Source organism: Strongylocentrotus purpuratus, unplaced genomic scaffold, assembly GCF_000002235.5.
Source record: "Strongylocentrotus purpuratus isolate Spur 01 unplaced genomic scaffold, Spur_5.0 spur5_scaffold_8, whole genome shotgun sequence".
Lineage (NCBI taxonomy): Eukaryota > Metazoa > Echinodermata > Echinoidea > Camarodonta > Strongylocentrotidae > Strongylocentrotus > Strongylocentrotus purpuratus.
Genome location: NW_022145614.1, coordinates 450,050 through 466,287, shown reverse-complemented (window position 1 = coordinate 466,287; position 16,238 = coordinate 450,050). Strand labels below are relative to the sequence as shown.

General features: G+C 37.9%; 1 protein-coding gene across 1 annotated transcript; it reads left to right on the top strand.

Moving 5' to 3' along the window:
* Positions 1-809: 809 nt before the first annotated feature.
* LOC100891420 (scavenger receptor cysteine-rich type 1 protein M130) lies at positions 810-5,950 on the top strand. The gene is made up of 5 exons (XM_003724417.3): positions 810-917; positions 2,297-2,457; positions 3,152-3,481; positions 3,946-4,314; positions 4,941-5,950. The coding sequence occupies exons 2-5, from the start codon at positions 2,385-2,387 to the stop codon at positions 5,474-5,476; spliced, it is 1,308 nt and encodes a 435-aa protein (XP_003724465.1). The 5' UTR covers positions 810-917; positions 2,297-2,384; the 3' UTR covers positions 5,477-5,950.
* Positions 5,951-16,238: the final 10,288 nt, after the last annotated feature.

The following is a 16,238-nucleotide window of genomic DNA, read 5'->3' as shown; positions in this document are numbered from 1 at the left end:
GGAGGAGGAAAACTGAATTCAGACAAGGATTTAGAGTCGAGAATGGAACAACGAATCATCTTCTTTCTCTAATAATTCAATGAAACGTCAAAGCTTCCGCGCTTCGCGCGGGAGGGGGTATAGAAACTGAATTCAGACAATGATTAAGAATCGAGAACGGTACAACGAATCGTCTTCTTTCTCTAATAATTTAATGAAACGTTAAGCTTCTGCGCTTTGCGCTGGAGGGGGTAATCTGAATTCAGAGAAGGATTGAGGGTCGAGAAAGGAACAACGAATTATCTTCTTTCTCTAATAATTTCAATAAACTATGAAAGGTCAAAACTTCCGCGCTTCGCGCGAGAGGGGGAAAACTGAATTCAGACAATGATTAAGAACCGAGAACGGAACAACGAATCGTCTTCTTTCTCTAATAATTTAATGAAACGTCAAAGCTTCCGCGCTTCGCGCCGGAGAGGGGGGGGGGGGGGAATCAATTCAGACAAGGATTAAGAAAATTACTTTTTCGGGCAAGAGGCTTCAGCCCCCCCCCCCCCCCGATGAAAATGTCAAAAAAATTACCGGTATGGTGCTTCTAATATGACCTCGTCAGTATTGGTATGTTGAGTTAAAAAAGGTCTGCGCAATTTTCAAATTTCCGGCCCCCCCCCCCCCCCCCCCCCCCCCCCCCTATTGGAAAATCCTGGATCCGCGCCTGGTTCAAGGCAGCGTTCGTTCATCTATAATTCACTCAACGTCTGTAGGCGTTCATCATGCATCAGCATCTAAGGCGTGGCTGATATTGGATAGCTGTGTGTAGTATGCTCGCCGCTGGTGCTTTATGGATGCCTGGGTTTCGATGGTATGATATGGTGCAGCGAATTATACCAAAATGACGGTGCTTCTAACAATGTTCATCTGATGTTGGATTGCAGATGGTAAGAAATCTATTCATTGATATGATTATCAGTTTCATAAAAGAGACATGTTTGTGTGTAATATCACATAACGAGAATTATGCAAGCGTAGGGTATACAGACGTATAGCCTCGCTTATACGTGTAGCGAATTTCATTAAATTTCACTTGATGCAGTAAATACATCATCATTCACGTCTTTCATCTTAAAGGAAACCTCACCCCCGAGAAATAAATGTTGTTATTCTGAGAGATTTATTGAATTCTTGCCCATTAATCTACAAGATTTCCTAACAAAGTGTATGAGACAGGTGAAAAGCAAAAATAATGTACAGTTTTTCAGCAAGACATGGGCATCGCATCAAGTAAATGTATTCAAAAGTTATGGATTCTCCCTTCCCATGTGTGTGTGTGGGGATGAAGCATTTCATTCAACTGCTATTATCTGTTCTACTAGTGTCAGAATGAAAATTGCATAAATATGTTGGTGCTGTTCTGCAGGCGCGTAGCCAGAGTTTGATGTTTGGGGGGCACATACATGTAATCGATCGAGGTAAAAAAAAGGGGTCTAAAAAAAATCCAATCGATCTTGGAAATTTAGGGGGGCACGTGCCCCCCCCCCCGTTGCCCCCCCCCCCCCCCCCCCCGTGGCTACGCGCCTGCTGTTCTGGGCTGAAGGTTTCGCATAAATGAAATAGAATATTTAAGTGCTATAATTATGTATTTTTAATCAAGTATAATTTTTACCTTCTCAACTATCATTTTTCTTCATTGAAAAATATATGTTTTTTTATTGAATTAAAAAGTCTTTCCAACTAAAGCCTGGTGCATGATGCATGTACAAGTTCGTCTGTTACGTCACATTTTCAAGAAAATGGCTGCGCCCCATGTCATGCTAAAAGGCATTTACATCATGCCAAGAATATCTTCATTTATATATCGCTTGTACACTTTCGTAAGGTATATTGTGCATCAAAGGGCAGACCAATATATCTCATTTGTCAGAATACCTACACTTATTCTTGGGGGGGGGGTATCTTGTAAGTTGTGATTTTATCCTGCCAGACAATAGATATCTCTTTTTCTAGTTATCTTCAAAGTAGTATTAATCCTAACACGAAGATGATAGAGTAGAGAGAGAGAGAGAGAGAGAAGGGAAGGGGGGGGGGGGGCGAGGGGTGAATGGAAGTAGGGTAAGAGAGGGTTGCCAATAAACTATCTCACTCATGTCAGTTAAAGTAAAAGACGAAATAAAAGAAGAAGAACAAGCAGGAGAAAAAAAAAAGAAAAAAAGGTTTTATCATTAAAATCCTGCGAATAGAATCATTACATCAGCACGGAAAACAAGATTTGTGTATCGTGTATGAATTTTTCGCTGTGTCGCCCCTTTGTTTTCTGCAGGAATTATTGATTAATGGTCTTTGGCTGTAATGGTTGATTTACTATTCACTCGTTCTTCATCTGTGATACGACTGGTTAAAGTGTGAAAATGCCATCTTTATATCGTCTCCCTCTTCTCATCGTCTGCCTCATCACCTTCTTGGGAAGCAGTTTCGCCCAGAGTAAGCATCATCATAATTATTTTAAATTAAAGGGCAATGAGTCAACTGCTCTCTAGATCAGACTAGCATGCACAAACCACGATGCCTACCATTAGACATCTAACCCGGTCAACTACCCACTGGAACAATTAAATACCCCTGGCAAAAAACAATTAGTTTTCCTCGCTAGCTGCCTTGGCAACTATAGTTGTCCTAGGCGGGAGCCGCCTGATGGTATAGTTATTCAGGGTAATTTAACGGATCTGTCTGCAGATAGCTATTCCGGAGCAACTTTCAGGGTTATTTGTCCGGGATACTTATTTGAGGTTGTGGTCAAGGGTTACTTGTCCCGATGTTCTTATAACCTCCGATGACAACAGCGTCAGTTATTGATACTGTTCAACAGACCTAAAATATTCATTAAAGAATGGGCCCTGTAAACTACATATATGATAACATATATGATAATATTAATAATAATATTTAGATAATTTCATATAGCACAGCTACTATATAATTATGTACTCTATACTGCGCTGTGATGAAGAAGAAAAGAAAGAACTCCAAACAGTGCTACTTTACGGACATATAATCATAAACTGTTATGGGTAAGGATATTACACGCCAAAACCCACACCATACACACTTTATGAAATGTCTTTAATATAGCGATGATTCTGCACTCATTCGAACATTATTTTCTCAACATTTATAGGTGAAGGTGATTTGCGGCTGTCTGACGGCACGACCTACTATGGACGTCTAGAGATTTACTACAACTCCACTTGGAGCACGATATCTAACAAAACTGTGGGAGACAGTGTTCCCCGAGTGGCATGTCGTGAGTTGGGTTTACCCTTCACTGAGGCTGAGTTTGTACGTGATAAAAGCATGATCTTCACACCGGCTGACTCGGAGTATGTTCTAGTGACAAGGATCTCCTGTTACGGGGACGAGGTCCGACTTACTGAATGCTATCAGTTCGATTGGATACTCGTGCAGTTTTACACGCATAAAGAAGACCTTGCCATCGTTTGCAAAGGAGGTGGGGCTTATTATAAATATACATTAATCTTTTGTTTAATCCGTCAAAGTTAATCCAGAGTCCCCCGAATAATAGGAAGTCTCCTTGACGAGCATGTCTTTTAATTTGGTAAAATTTTGATTGGCTCTTGGTCTGATTATGGCATATAACCTATGAGAATATTACTTATATCCACTTAAACTTATAATGTTATGGCACATGTTAGATTTTCCAGATATCGAGTGAATTGTCTTGTACACAGGTATAAGCCCTATATGGACTTGCTCCTATTCGAAGCTATGTCCCAACCATGATGTATCTGATAACCATAATTATAAAGGCGATTTCTGCATCAGTCATTTTTATCTCAGCCAGAATGATCGGATTCACGAAGTATAAAATACAATCTTCAAAATATCGTAAGTATATGCTGAGGAATCACATGTCTTACTCCTCTTCTTTCTCCTCCATCTCCTCCTCCATAGAGATTATCCCGACGGGTGAGCTCAGGTTAGACGGTGGTTCAGACCGACTTAGAGGGCGCCTTGAAATTTACTCTGGGACTTCTCGTGGTTGGTCTCCATTCTGTAGCATAGGATTCGGTGTGAACGAATCGGCCGTAGCTTGTCGTCAACTCGGCCTCAATACATCCCAACCATACGTCTATGGCTATGACTATTTCGGCTCAGCGCCGGATTACCTCAGTGGACAACATTACACTGCCAATTGTGCTGGTGACGAGGATCGTATTGACGGCTGTGATAACCTCTATCTCTCACATCTAAGCAATGATCCAGATGAAAGACAATGTAGAATTGATGATGTGCTTAGCATCTGCTGCTCCATACAACCAGGTAATCATCTTCTCACATTGTCGTGGAGAACGTTATCAATTAGTAATCAATGTAAAATAGTCTCTCTTTTCATTTTCAAAAAGTAATCCATATACAGCCAGGTCTCCAAAATGTGCATCAATAAGTGATTAGAGAGAATGACTGTAAAAACATACTGCTTGAGAACTCAGGTTACAATGTATTACTGGATATCTATGTATACTTTCTATTTCACAACTTTAAACCATGTCAAATGTATTATATTATTGAATGTTGAATTGTATATCTGATTTCTTGTCAAAATTACTGTTATGTTGGAAATGAAAAATAAAACTGAAAATGAAACTGAATTACAGTGACGAAAATGACTCTCCTGGGAGGCTGGGACTAACTCCGTTTTAGAACTATGAACAAGCAAGTATATATTGTATATTGACCATCCATACTGCTACTGAGATTTAAAAAAATATATATATTAGGAGTATGAACTATTTGATCATGTTGATTTAGTTGCATGATAGCGTCACTACTCAGAACTAATTCTATTTTTCACAATTGTAACTTCTCAGTGTTCGTCCGGCCTCCAATTGCGTATCATAACAACGTTACATTTATTGTTTTCATCTATTGTTGCTTTGTTGTCTTAGAAACCTGTGATCAGCCCGCATCACCAGTGAGCAATGCTGACGTTGCAGGCGGTCTTATAGCAGTTATACTCGTCGTGATAGCAATATGCGCTGGTTGTTACATCTCATGCAGGGGAATGTGTAAGAAGAGACCCAAACCTCCACAGCAATACACAGCAGTATCACAGGGTACTAAGGGTGCAGATCAAAACCAGTTTCCGATGACATCGTCTGGAGATTCTAAATTACCCGTCTACGTTCATGGCCATGCGACTGCCGAGACACCTGCTTCGTTCAGTTGTAACCCATCTGGCGTACCTCCACCTGCACCTGCTGGTAGTGCCCCATACCAAACACAACCCTATCCATATCCAACTGGACAGGTTTCTCCACCAACAGGTGCTTATCCTGCACCTTCTCAACCAGGTTACAATCCCACCGCTGCCACCAATCAATATCCCCCGCAACCAGCTAAACCTTATCCTCCACAAATATCATCCATGTCACCACCTTATGGCGCTCCTTACCAGCATCCAACTGGTGCCTCAGCTGTATAGAATGCTTACAACCTGACAATGGGTCATTGGGTCAAGTTCCATCGGAGAGTATCCACCAAGCTAAAGGGGGATACAATTTAAGAATCAAGTAACCACTAATGCTAGATGAACTTATTATGAGCACTTACTATCACTGATGATTACATACAGTCACCAAGGGCATCTCAGAGCTGGACATGCTAAAATGTGTTCATTTTTAAAAAAATTGGCACTTTTAATTCCCATCGGCGATCATGTCATTTTGTTAGGATACATTGATTAGGATCTATTAGACTTCCTCCCTTTCACAAGTGAGTATATGCACGCAGAGGCGGCGCTCCTGAAGGGGGGGGGGGGTGGTAGAGTGCCCAACCCCACTTTTCAAGTACCCCAAAAGTGCCCCTATTTACATAGGAAAGCACCCCTTCACCTCTGGTAATTGCCCTATTCAAATCTAAGAGGTTCCCCTTTTGCTTTGTAAAAAGTGCCCCTTCCCCTTTTAATAACTTCCCCTTTTTAACTCGGATAAGCGCACCTTATATTTTCACATGTGTCCCCTTTCCTTTTTAATAAGTGCCCCTTTCCCTTCTCATAAGTGGCTCTTTTCATCTATGAAAATAGTTCCTTTTCATTCTCATAAGTGCCCCTTTTCATCTCTTGTAAATGACCCTATTCAATTCTGAGAGATAATCGTTTTACTTTGACAAGTGCCCCTTCCCCTCCTGATAAGTGCTCTTTTCATCTCTTATAAATAATAATTTAATAATAATAATAATAATAGTTTAAACTTATAGAGCGCACACACCGTCCCTTTTATTCTGACACGTCCCCCTTTTCCTTCCCAATAAATGCCCTTTTTCCTTCTTATAAGATTTTAACATGTGCCTCTTTTTCTTTTCAATAAGAGCCACTTCCCCTTCTTATAAGAGCTCCCTTTCACCTCCGATAAATGTCCCTATTAAAATCTGATCGGTGCCCCTTTTCTTTCAATAAATACACTTTTCCTTTCATTTGTGCCTCTTTTTCATTCTCATTAGTGCCTCTTTTCATTGTTGGTGCCCCCCCCCCACTTTGGAAGTCGCTCCGCCGCCTCTGTATATACGTCAGAAAAGTACAAAGCCACTATGCCGATCATTATTGGTAGTTCGTGCATAATATAATCTATAAAATATGTCTGTTATTTCAAGTTTTTTCCCCCTTATGGATGTATAATGATTTTAAGATCCGATCCAACGCCAAAATATGAATGGAGGAGTAAATGAACTTATGAGAGATTAAGCCATTTCAAGTTATTGATAACTAAAATTGTGATTATAATTGAACGTCACAATTACTTTCCACCGCGGCACTAATGTCCTTTGGCAAGGCATTGATCTACATTTGCCACTCTCCACCCAGGTGTAAATGGGTACCCGGTAGGATGCGAAAGCTAATGTGGTTAGATTAGCACGTGTGCGCTTGTGAAAAAGACGCCTGGCTGGAATGCTCCCCAGGGAGTGGAGAATGTGCATACATTGTGTGCGGGTAAGCCTGAATCCTATGACCGGGGTAATAATATATATATCTGTAAAGCGCTTTGATAGGGCCTTCGGTCCTGAAAAGCGCTATATAAGAACTAGCTATTATTATTATTATATGCGTAATAATATTGTGATCACTCATTTAGAGTTTGCCTGTCTTATGCTGAAATGAAATAATCATATATCATTTCGATCGCCCTTATTATATACGCCACATTCTAATATATGCTTCAAGAAAGAACTAAATATGATAATTAAATTTAAATGTGCGGCTAAAGTTACCAGAATTGTGGATATGAAATGCATGCGTCAAAACACAACATGTGATAACAACAAAATAATCGTATATTTGTTTCTGAATATGATATACACGATATGATATGCACAGTTGATTAGAAAAGTCATTATATCTTGTGCACAATATGTGATGTAATCTTTAATTTTTTATACTTTTATACTTTTATATGTTCTGTTTTATAATATTTTGTCATTTTAAATGCATAAATGTGTTTAAGAACATGTGTATGCGTGTGTGGCAATGACAGTTCTCTGGGATTCAATAAACAATGATATACGAGTCGAAACGCCATGCAGAAAGTGACTACATGTAGTGATGGAGGATCTTAATTGACAAACAAAAATAGTCTTTTTATCTTTTTCATAACCCAGTGGCGGATCCAAGGGAGGGGGGGGGGGCCGAAACGGCCGCCCCCAATTGGCGGCGCCATAAAAAAAAAAGAGAAGGAAAATAAAAGGAAGAAAAGGAGAAGAAAAAAAGAAAGGGGAAGAGAAAAAAAAGAGAAAAGAAAGAAGAGAAAAGAGAGAGAGAGAGAGAGAGAGAGGGAGAGAGAAAAGAGAAAGGAGCCGGGTGAGAAAGGAAGAAAGACAAGAAAATGGCACTAAGTGACAGTAACGACGAAAACGGGAAAAACTTAGGGTGGGGGGGGGGGGGGGGGAGGATGTGCGTGTGAAATGCGCGCGCATGGAGGGGAGTGACTGACCATATTCTAAATTTTAGGTTGTGCAAAACTGAGTCGGATTTCAGCTTATTTAAAAAAAAAATTAAGCATGCTTGTTTATTTTATTAAAGGGATAGTTGAGTTCTGTTTTCAGACCGCAAATGCCTTCAAAGTGCATGGTTTTTGGTCTTATTCTTATCTATGACAATTCTAGTGCCCTTTTAGACCCCAAAATGTGTGAAAATTAGCCAATACGATACCAATGCAGCTCCACGTTAAAAAAAAATACGGTGACCGTTGATTCATTATTTAATTAAAAATAACAATACATGGGCCAGCTGGTTGTGCGTAAACCAACACGCTGCCAATCTTCGATCTATTACGTGCGATGTACATGAATGCAGTAGCGTACGCAGGATTTTTTTCTTCGAGGGAGGGGTTTTAAAATTTGAAAATCGCCCACAAGATTTCGCAACGACTCAGCCAGCCGCTGAATAAGCAGAGGGGGGGGGGGGGTAAGAGCACATCCCCCCAGTTTTTGAGGAAAAATTTCGTAACGACTTAGCCAGCCGCTGAATAAGCGTGGGGGGGGGGGGGTGTAAGAACACATATTTTTATTGGACAATTATGTCAGCCGATATTTCGTTCAGTAGGGGGGGGGGGGGTAAGGTCACCCTTTTTTGGTCACCCTTTAGTACCATACTTTGAGGGGGGGTTAACCCCCCCCCCCCCCGCGAACGCGCCTATAGTTGGGCAAAGCGTTGGACAAATATTGCCCAACTTTTTTTACAGTGTGGCTCACTCCGTACTAACCCCGTCACTTGTTTTGTTTTGTTCTTGGTGCATGATTGTGTTGAAGCTGGTTCGTTCTCTACATTGTGTTTTTGATATTGTAAAGTATGATGTTCATAGTTCTTCGTATTAAATGGAAGTTTGTTCTCTTCCTTGTGGCCTTGGTATTGAGCGTATGTTTAACATTGTATAAAGTGAGAGTTTCAGATAGAGTAGGGTCTCGCCCTGGTCAATGGTCTAGGACACAGACTACAGAGGACAGAAATGGTATGTACAAAGCAAAATTACAATGGTTAATACAGTAAGGAAGTTTGTTTCGTACTCCTGCTCCTGCTTATTAATTTTACATCTGAACTGGGACTATAATTTGTTTGGGGAATTTCGATATGCCTGGCTCAGTGGCGTATTATCGGGGAGAGGGGGCACACAATACTACGATAGGACCGAGGTCCATTTCAGATTTAGGAGTATCTAAAATAAAACTATAAAAAACATTGTTTTCTCGAAACTTACATTTTGTGGATGTTGTATTTATATAAAACTAATAAGCGAGTAGGTAGGACCATCGTTCGTCAAGCTATTTTTCCTGTTTTTTTGGTCCTGACTTACCAATGATTTATTTCACTCCAAACCGCCTTCATGAACAGACCTGTCCAATTTAGATCAATTCGTAAAATAGTCGTGATCAATATAAATTATTTTATAGAAGTTTGAATTTGAAGTTTATTTGTTCCACATTTACATAAAAAAACAGTTCAAATCTTTCTATTTTTATACAAGCGTATAAGCGTAAATTAAAAGATTTCAAATCAAGTATAATGTACGGAAAATAGGTACGACGTTTCGAAATATATAGATATGATAGGCAAGGTAATACAGTGTAAAATGTGGGGAGCCTAAATAAAGAGCATAGTGTGTATGTGAATAGGCTCCCGTACTGAGTAACACAATAGTATGTCTGAATTTAAAAGGTATTATAGGAGGCGAAAACAGAGTAGTGTAGTATGAGATTATACAGACGTACAAGGAGAGTGAATTTGAGAAGAAAAGAAACAAAATAAAGAGTAAAGAAAATAATATAATAATGATAAGTAGGAGAATGTGAAGAAGGGATGGTAGAAGAAGAAGAAGAGGAAGACGAAAAAGAAATGGAAGAAGAAGAGGCAGAAGTAGAAGAAGAAGAGATTTCAAATTGATGAAATCAATGGCATTGCAAAATAACAAATACAAAGTCTGTATAACCACTTGTACGATCCAGCACGACATCTACATTAATTTTGTACATATACTTACTCAAAAGGAAACACCTGAGCTTTCGTTTAAATGAATTAATGGAGGGGCTTTCAACTAGTTCGTTATTCAGGCTGTTCCAGAATCTGGGTCCAGTAAAAAATACTTGTTTTGTTAGCAAAAAACGGTGCGAGTTCGAGGGAGATGAAAATGGTTTGTCTGTCTAGTAGGATAAAGATGTAGAGTATAATTGCGTTTAAACAAGGGATGAAAGCATCTGGTAAATCATCTTTCGATAGTTATTCCAAGATTATATAACTATAAGTGCAAGTCAGATATTTTAAGAATATTACAATTATAGAAAAGCATAATTTGTATGGGCAAGAAAACCACTATGATTTATTATTCTATATAACAGCCCGTTTTTGTACAACATTAACTTTGTCCATGATGGTTATAGAGCTACCCCATGTGAGTATACAATAATTTTTTTTTTCTCTTTGCCTCTTAGAGGTGTTTATTCAATATTCAAACAATAACATAATTTTGCTTACAATTCAGCAAATCAATGGAACATCAATAATACACAAGTTATTTATTCAAATATAACTAAGCAAATTCGCAGGAAATTTCATATTTTGTACTTTCAAATGTTCGTTTATTTCTATTCTGTTAGTCATTTCTCTCTTAAATAAGTAAATCAAACTCAAATCTCTATTATCATACCCATACTTATTACGAAAAATAATCATTTTATAAATCGACCAAAAAGCAATAGTCATTATCAAATCGATTTCGGTTTGCGAATTCATTTTGAGTAATAAAACAATATCTATCTCTATTCTAAGATTGAAAGCACGTGAAAATAAGTCCTTTAAATATGCAAAGAAGGTTTCATTTGCCTTACATGAAATGAAAGCATGAAGCACATCTTCAGTCTTTTTGCATTTTAAACAAAGGTCATCGTATGAGAGACCCCACTTGAACAGATTGTTACGAACTGGTAACATATTATATAAAAGCTTGAAATTAAATTCACGTAAACGAAAATCTTTTATCCCAATCAAATTCCTATTAAAAACAGAGGACCATTTAACGTCCTTCTGCAAGACATCTTCCCAATACAAACAACATTTATTTATTTTAATTTGTTCAAAACTAATCATATTATACCACTGTTTACTACTCAAAAGACTAACAGGCTTAACTGATTTTCCAAATACAAAATGGGGGATAGAGAAATTATGGTCTTTGAAAACCAAAGGTACCCTATGCTTATCATTTATCCAAATTTTTGGAATTGATTTTTGTAACTTTGTATAGTCAAAAATCAAAAATTGTTTACTTCTCCTAGTTTTAAGGCGGATAAATAATTCATTTACTGAAACAAAAGTACCATTTTTAAAGATATCATTTAAATATATAATACCACTTTTATACCAATCTTCATAAAATAACATTTTCTTTTCAAAAAACAATATCTTGATTATACCATAAAATATTTTCGTCGACATGTTTCTGTGTCTGACATTCAGCTGATGTGTATTTGTTTATGAGGTACCATGCATGTAATATTTCTATATAAAAAGATGGGACATTTCTAAGTTTTAAGAGATTTAAAGTATAATCAGTATAATTGCAATTGAGCAGTAGATGCAGCCCTCCCAAACAGTCAAACCAATGTTTACACATGTCTTTCCAATTTCCTGTTGTATTATCTAAAAGCATCCCAAGCCACTTCAGCCTAAAACTAAACATCTGCTTTTTAACATCAATCATTCGTATTCCTCCTTCACAATAATCCTCAGTAACAATACATCGTTTTACCTTTTCAATTTTACTTTTCCAAAGAAATTTAAATATCAGGCTATTAAGTTTTATAAAAAAAGTAGACGGTATTGTATCAACAATCATTAAATGGATAACTTGACTAATTGCAAGTGATTTGATAATAGTCAGTCTTCCAAACAAAGTCAGGTTTCTTTTTCTCCAGTTATCTAACAGTTTTTGCATTTTTTCTAATTTATTTTCCCAATCTATCTTTAAAGCACACTGCAGATCAGGTGCGATATAATGTCCTAAGTATTTTACTGGCTCATCCATCTGTCCAATGTAAGCCAAAACAAGATAACGACCATCGTTGACAGGCTGTTCCAATCCAAATCAAGACAGTCTTTTCTCTATTTAACTTCGGTCCTGCAACTATGCCAAAAACCTCTAATTCGATTAAAATATTTTCAAAAGAATTTATATCAGATGCATAAAATAAGGTGTCATCTGCATATTGCAGCAATTTCAGATCAATACCTTTATCATCAATATCTAGACCTTTGATTTCCTTATTTTCTCTCACTTTATTTGCCATTAATTCTGCGGCCATTACAAACAATAAGGCCGAGAGGGGACACCCTTGGCGTATTCCTCTCAGAACACTAAAAGTTTCAGATAACCAACCATTTACAATTACAGAACTTGAAATATTTGTGTATAAAATTGTTACCCACTTCTGGAAAACAGGTCCAAAATTAAATTTACTCAGGCATTTTTTTTATAAAAGTTACATCAATTACATCAAAAGCTTTAGAAAAATCTACCATCATAAGAGCACCGTTTTTACCGTTCCTTGTCATGTATTCAATGATATCTTTAGTAAGTCTTACATTACAAGCCGCCAGACGACCTCTTATGTAACCCGACTGGTTTTCGTGAATAATTTTACCAATTACTTTTTGAAAACGTTTTGCAAGCACTGTTGCAATTATTTTATAATCACTATTCAGCAATGTGATCGGTCTCCAATTCTTCAGCTCTCGGTGATCCCCTTTCTTGTATATCAAAGTAATTATTCCTTTCCTTTGAGTATCCGACATTTTCTCATTAGCATAACACTCGTTAAGAGCGGCAACTAAAATATCACAGATCTCATTCCACAACACCTGATAGAATTCCGCGGTTATTCCGTCAGAGCCTGGAGTTTTGTTTTTCTTCATTGCGAATACAGCTTGTTTACATCCCCTGTGTGTTAATAAACCTTCACATATTTTATTTTCATCGTCAGAGAGAGATGAAATATTTTGAGAAAAAATATAATCTTCTGCATTTTTAACATCAATATCTTCTTTAGTATACAACTTACTATAAAAATCAACGGTTTCTTTCAATATTTCGTCTTGTTTTTCAATAATTCTTTTCCCATTTCCTGTCTTCAGCTGATTTATGTTTTTTCTGCTAGCATTTCTCTTTTTTAAGCTAAGAAAGTATTTAGTACTTCTTTCTCCCTCTTCCATCCATCTTGCCTTAGCTCTGATACCAGCTCCTTTAGATTCTACTTTATATATATTTTCCAGCTCTTCTTTTATGACCCTATATTCGTTTTCATTATCATTATTTCCACTTTGGTTATCAATACATTTTTGTAATACATTAAGCTTCATTTCTAAAAACCCTTTTCTATTCTTTTGATCTGCAACTTTATGTTTACAATATTTTTGTGTAAATTCACGTATCATTATTTTCAAAAGTTCCCATTTCTGTAGGGGACTCATATTTTGAGAATTCATTGAACTAATAACATCACAAATATTTTTATGATAACAGTCATCAGACAGAACACGACTGTTCAGCTTCCAGTAACCTGGACCCTTTTCAACAGTTTTTGTTTTGATTTTTAAAGAAATTGCGTTGTGATCAGCTCTTATTGATGGTCTGATATCTGTATTTACAACTCTCCCTAAAAAACTTTTATCGACCAGCCAATAATCTAATCTTGAAGCAAGTTTTAGATATTTATTTCTCCAGGTAAACTGAATAGTATTAATATTCATTTTCCTCCAGATATCACACAATTCGTATTTCTTTAACAATCTACTAAAATTTAGCGGTTTCTTGTAATAGGAACGGTTTGTTCCCTAAACACGTAAAGTGTCTTTCTTGACATTCAGTACACAATTCCAGTCTCCTGCCATTACTAATTTAGATTTTTCATACTTTTCACAAGAATTTGATACGAAAGTATTCAGATTTCTAAAAAACCGTTCTCTTTGCTTTTTCTTAGTTGGTGCATATATGTTTACCATTGTCAATAAAAAGGTTTCCATTTTAACTTTTAGTAACAACTTTCTTCCATCACCACTCTGCTCTATACTAGTGACATCTATGTCTAGGTGTTCATCAAATAATATAGCAACTCCTTTGGAGTGATTTGTGCCGTGTGAAAAATAACACGGCCCACGCCACTCACTTTTCACAATATTTTCAATGTCGGCTGTCCAATAAGTTTCTTGTACAAAGAATATGTGTCCCTTTTGATGTCTAAACCATTTTGACAAAAAAATTTGACTTCGTTTTTCCTTATTTCTAAGACCGCGAACGTTTAAACTTAAGAAATGACAATTCGACATTTACATGAAAAAGGAAGATTGTATAACAAAAATCAAATTGAAATAAGTTTGTTTGACATATCTATCATTTTTTCTTCGGTGGTTTTTTCGTCGACCTTTGCTTCCTCTTTTTACTCTTATCTGTATCATCTTTCACTCGGCGTATTGGCAACTCGGGTGATTCCAAAGATATTTCGGAGGCTTCTTCTTCGCTGCCGTCATCGACATCGCATCAAGAGACATTGCTTGAAGCATCTGTACGTGAGGGCGAAACATAGGAATCAGGATTGCTAGCGAGAGGAGCAAACTTGTTAGCGGAAGAGGATGACACATTATCCGGTTTGTTTACTTCGACTCCCTCAGCGGCTCCATGGGGTGACTCTCTACTATCTCCGTGCAGAAATTGCGTAATCTTTGACTGAGCGCGCGTCTGGTAGTCATGGTGCGATGGGTAGTTGTGAGACGATTCTATTGTCGCTTGTTGTCTTCCAGATGCGACGAGTTTCTCGATGCTGGCTAGAACGTGTGGGGCAGTTGCGGCTACGGCTGCTGGTATAGCTGGGGTGTCGGGTTTACTAGTAGGATCTTGCGTATGTAACGGAGCTGTTGGGGTATCATCTCTGGTGCAGTCTTGCTGGATGTGTCCTGGTTGATTGCAACGGCGACACACTACAGGGCCACTGCACTGGGAGCGATGATGACCTTCGCTCAGACATCTCGAGCATACAACTTTAGGTCTCGTAGTTGACGGGAGTTGGCCATAGTGGAAGATCTTGCCTTTAAAAAGGCCAAAATTCATGATTCGGGGGAGGGGGGTAGATGGTTGCTGAATATACACAACTCTGTCTCCTGTTAGACAATCTGTCAAACGCCCATCCACGCGGAGGCGTTGGTAGCTAACAGTCCCCAAAACCTTGTACTTTAGTCTCTCGAGTTCATCGATGATCAGGGAGTCATGGGCAGATAGTGGTATGTCCCTAATCAGAAGGCGAAGACTATTTTCATTTTCGTCTCTAAGAAATGGGTTTTTGTCATACACGGCAATGTTTACATTCCGTACATTCAGTCCATTCGTAATGATCTTGATTCTCTTGTCCTGATTTTCTACATACAGCCTCCACAGACCTCCGATTTTCTGAATTCCTTTGATATCACAGCTAGGCACACTTTTACAGAGACATTTGAAAATCTCTTCATTTGTAATCACTTTGTCATCAATCGTTGGGATGTCTTTATGTTTAACAAACACTGGCTTACCTCCAAAGTGCGTAGCTGTTGGGAGTTCATGTCCAGCTTTCCCAGCGTATGACGTACTGTGTGCAATTGCCGCCATATTCAAAATCCAGAAATGGGCGGGGCAGTTGACAAATACAAAATCCAGTTAAATTCAAGTTCAGAGTTACCATCCGAGTCCAGGATATAGGTTGGTAGATCGTATAGATGTTCAAAGCGTCTTTCAATACAATATTTCAAGTAAAAAGGTTTCCAAATTTCGAAAAACAAGGGATTTTCAGCTCTCTGGAAAAGGTCGTAACCATTTCAAGTGAAGTTGAATAGCGCCCTTCTTGAATAGCGCCCTTCCAATACAATAATTATGATAAGGCAAGATCAAGGTAGAATAGAGTAAAAGCATGACATGAGGAGAAACAAAAGGTTACAACTTACTCATTGCACTTATTAATTGGAGTCTTCCGCGAAAAGAATAAATGATAAAAAAGACGTCAGATCCCATTTTGGCTTAAACAGGAACAGTTTGAGAAAGAAAAATGTTAAAATAATCTATTTTCAATTACTGGAAGAAAATGTTTATAGAAATGCTTTATCGGACAATATCGGACAATATTGACGACATACCGATTGATTTCTAATTTGTGCATTGATTCAAATAAGTTTTATATGTGGA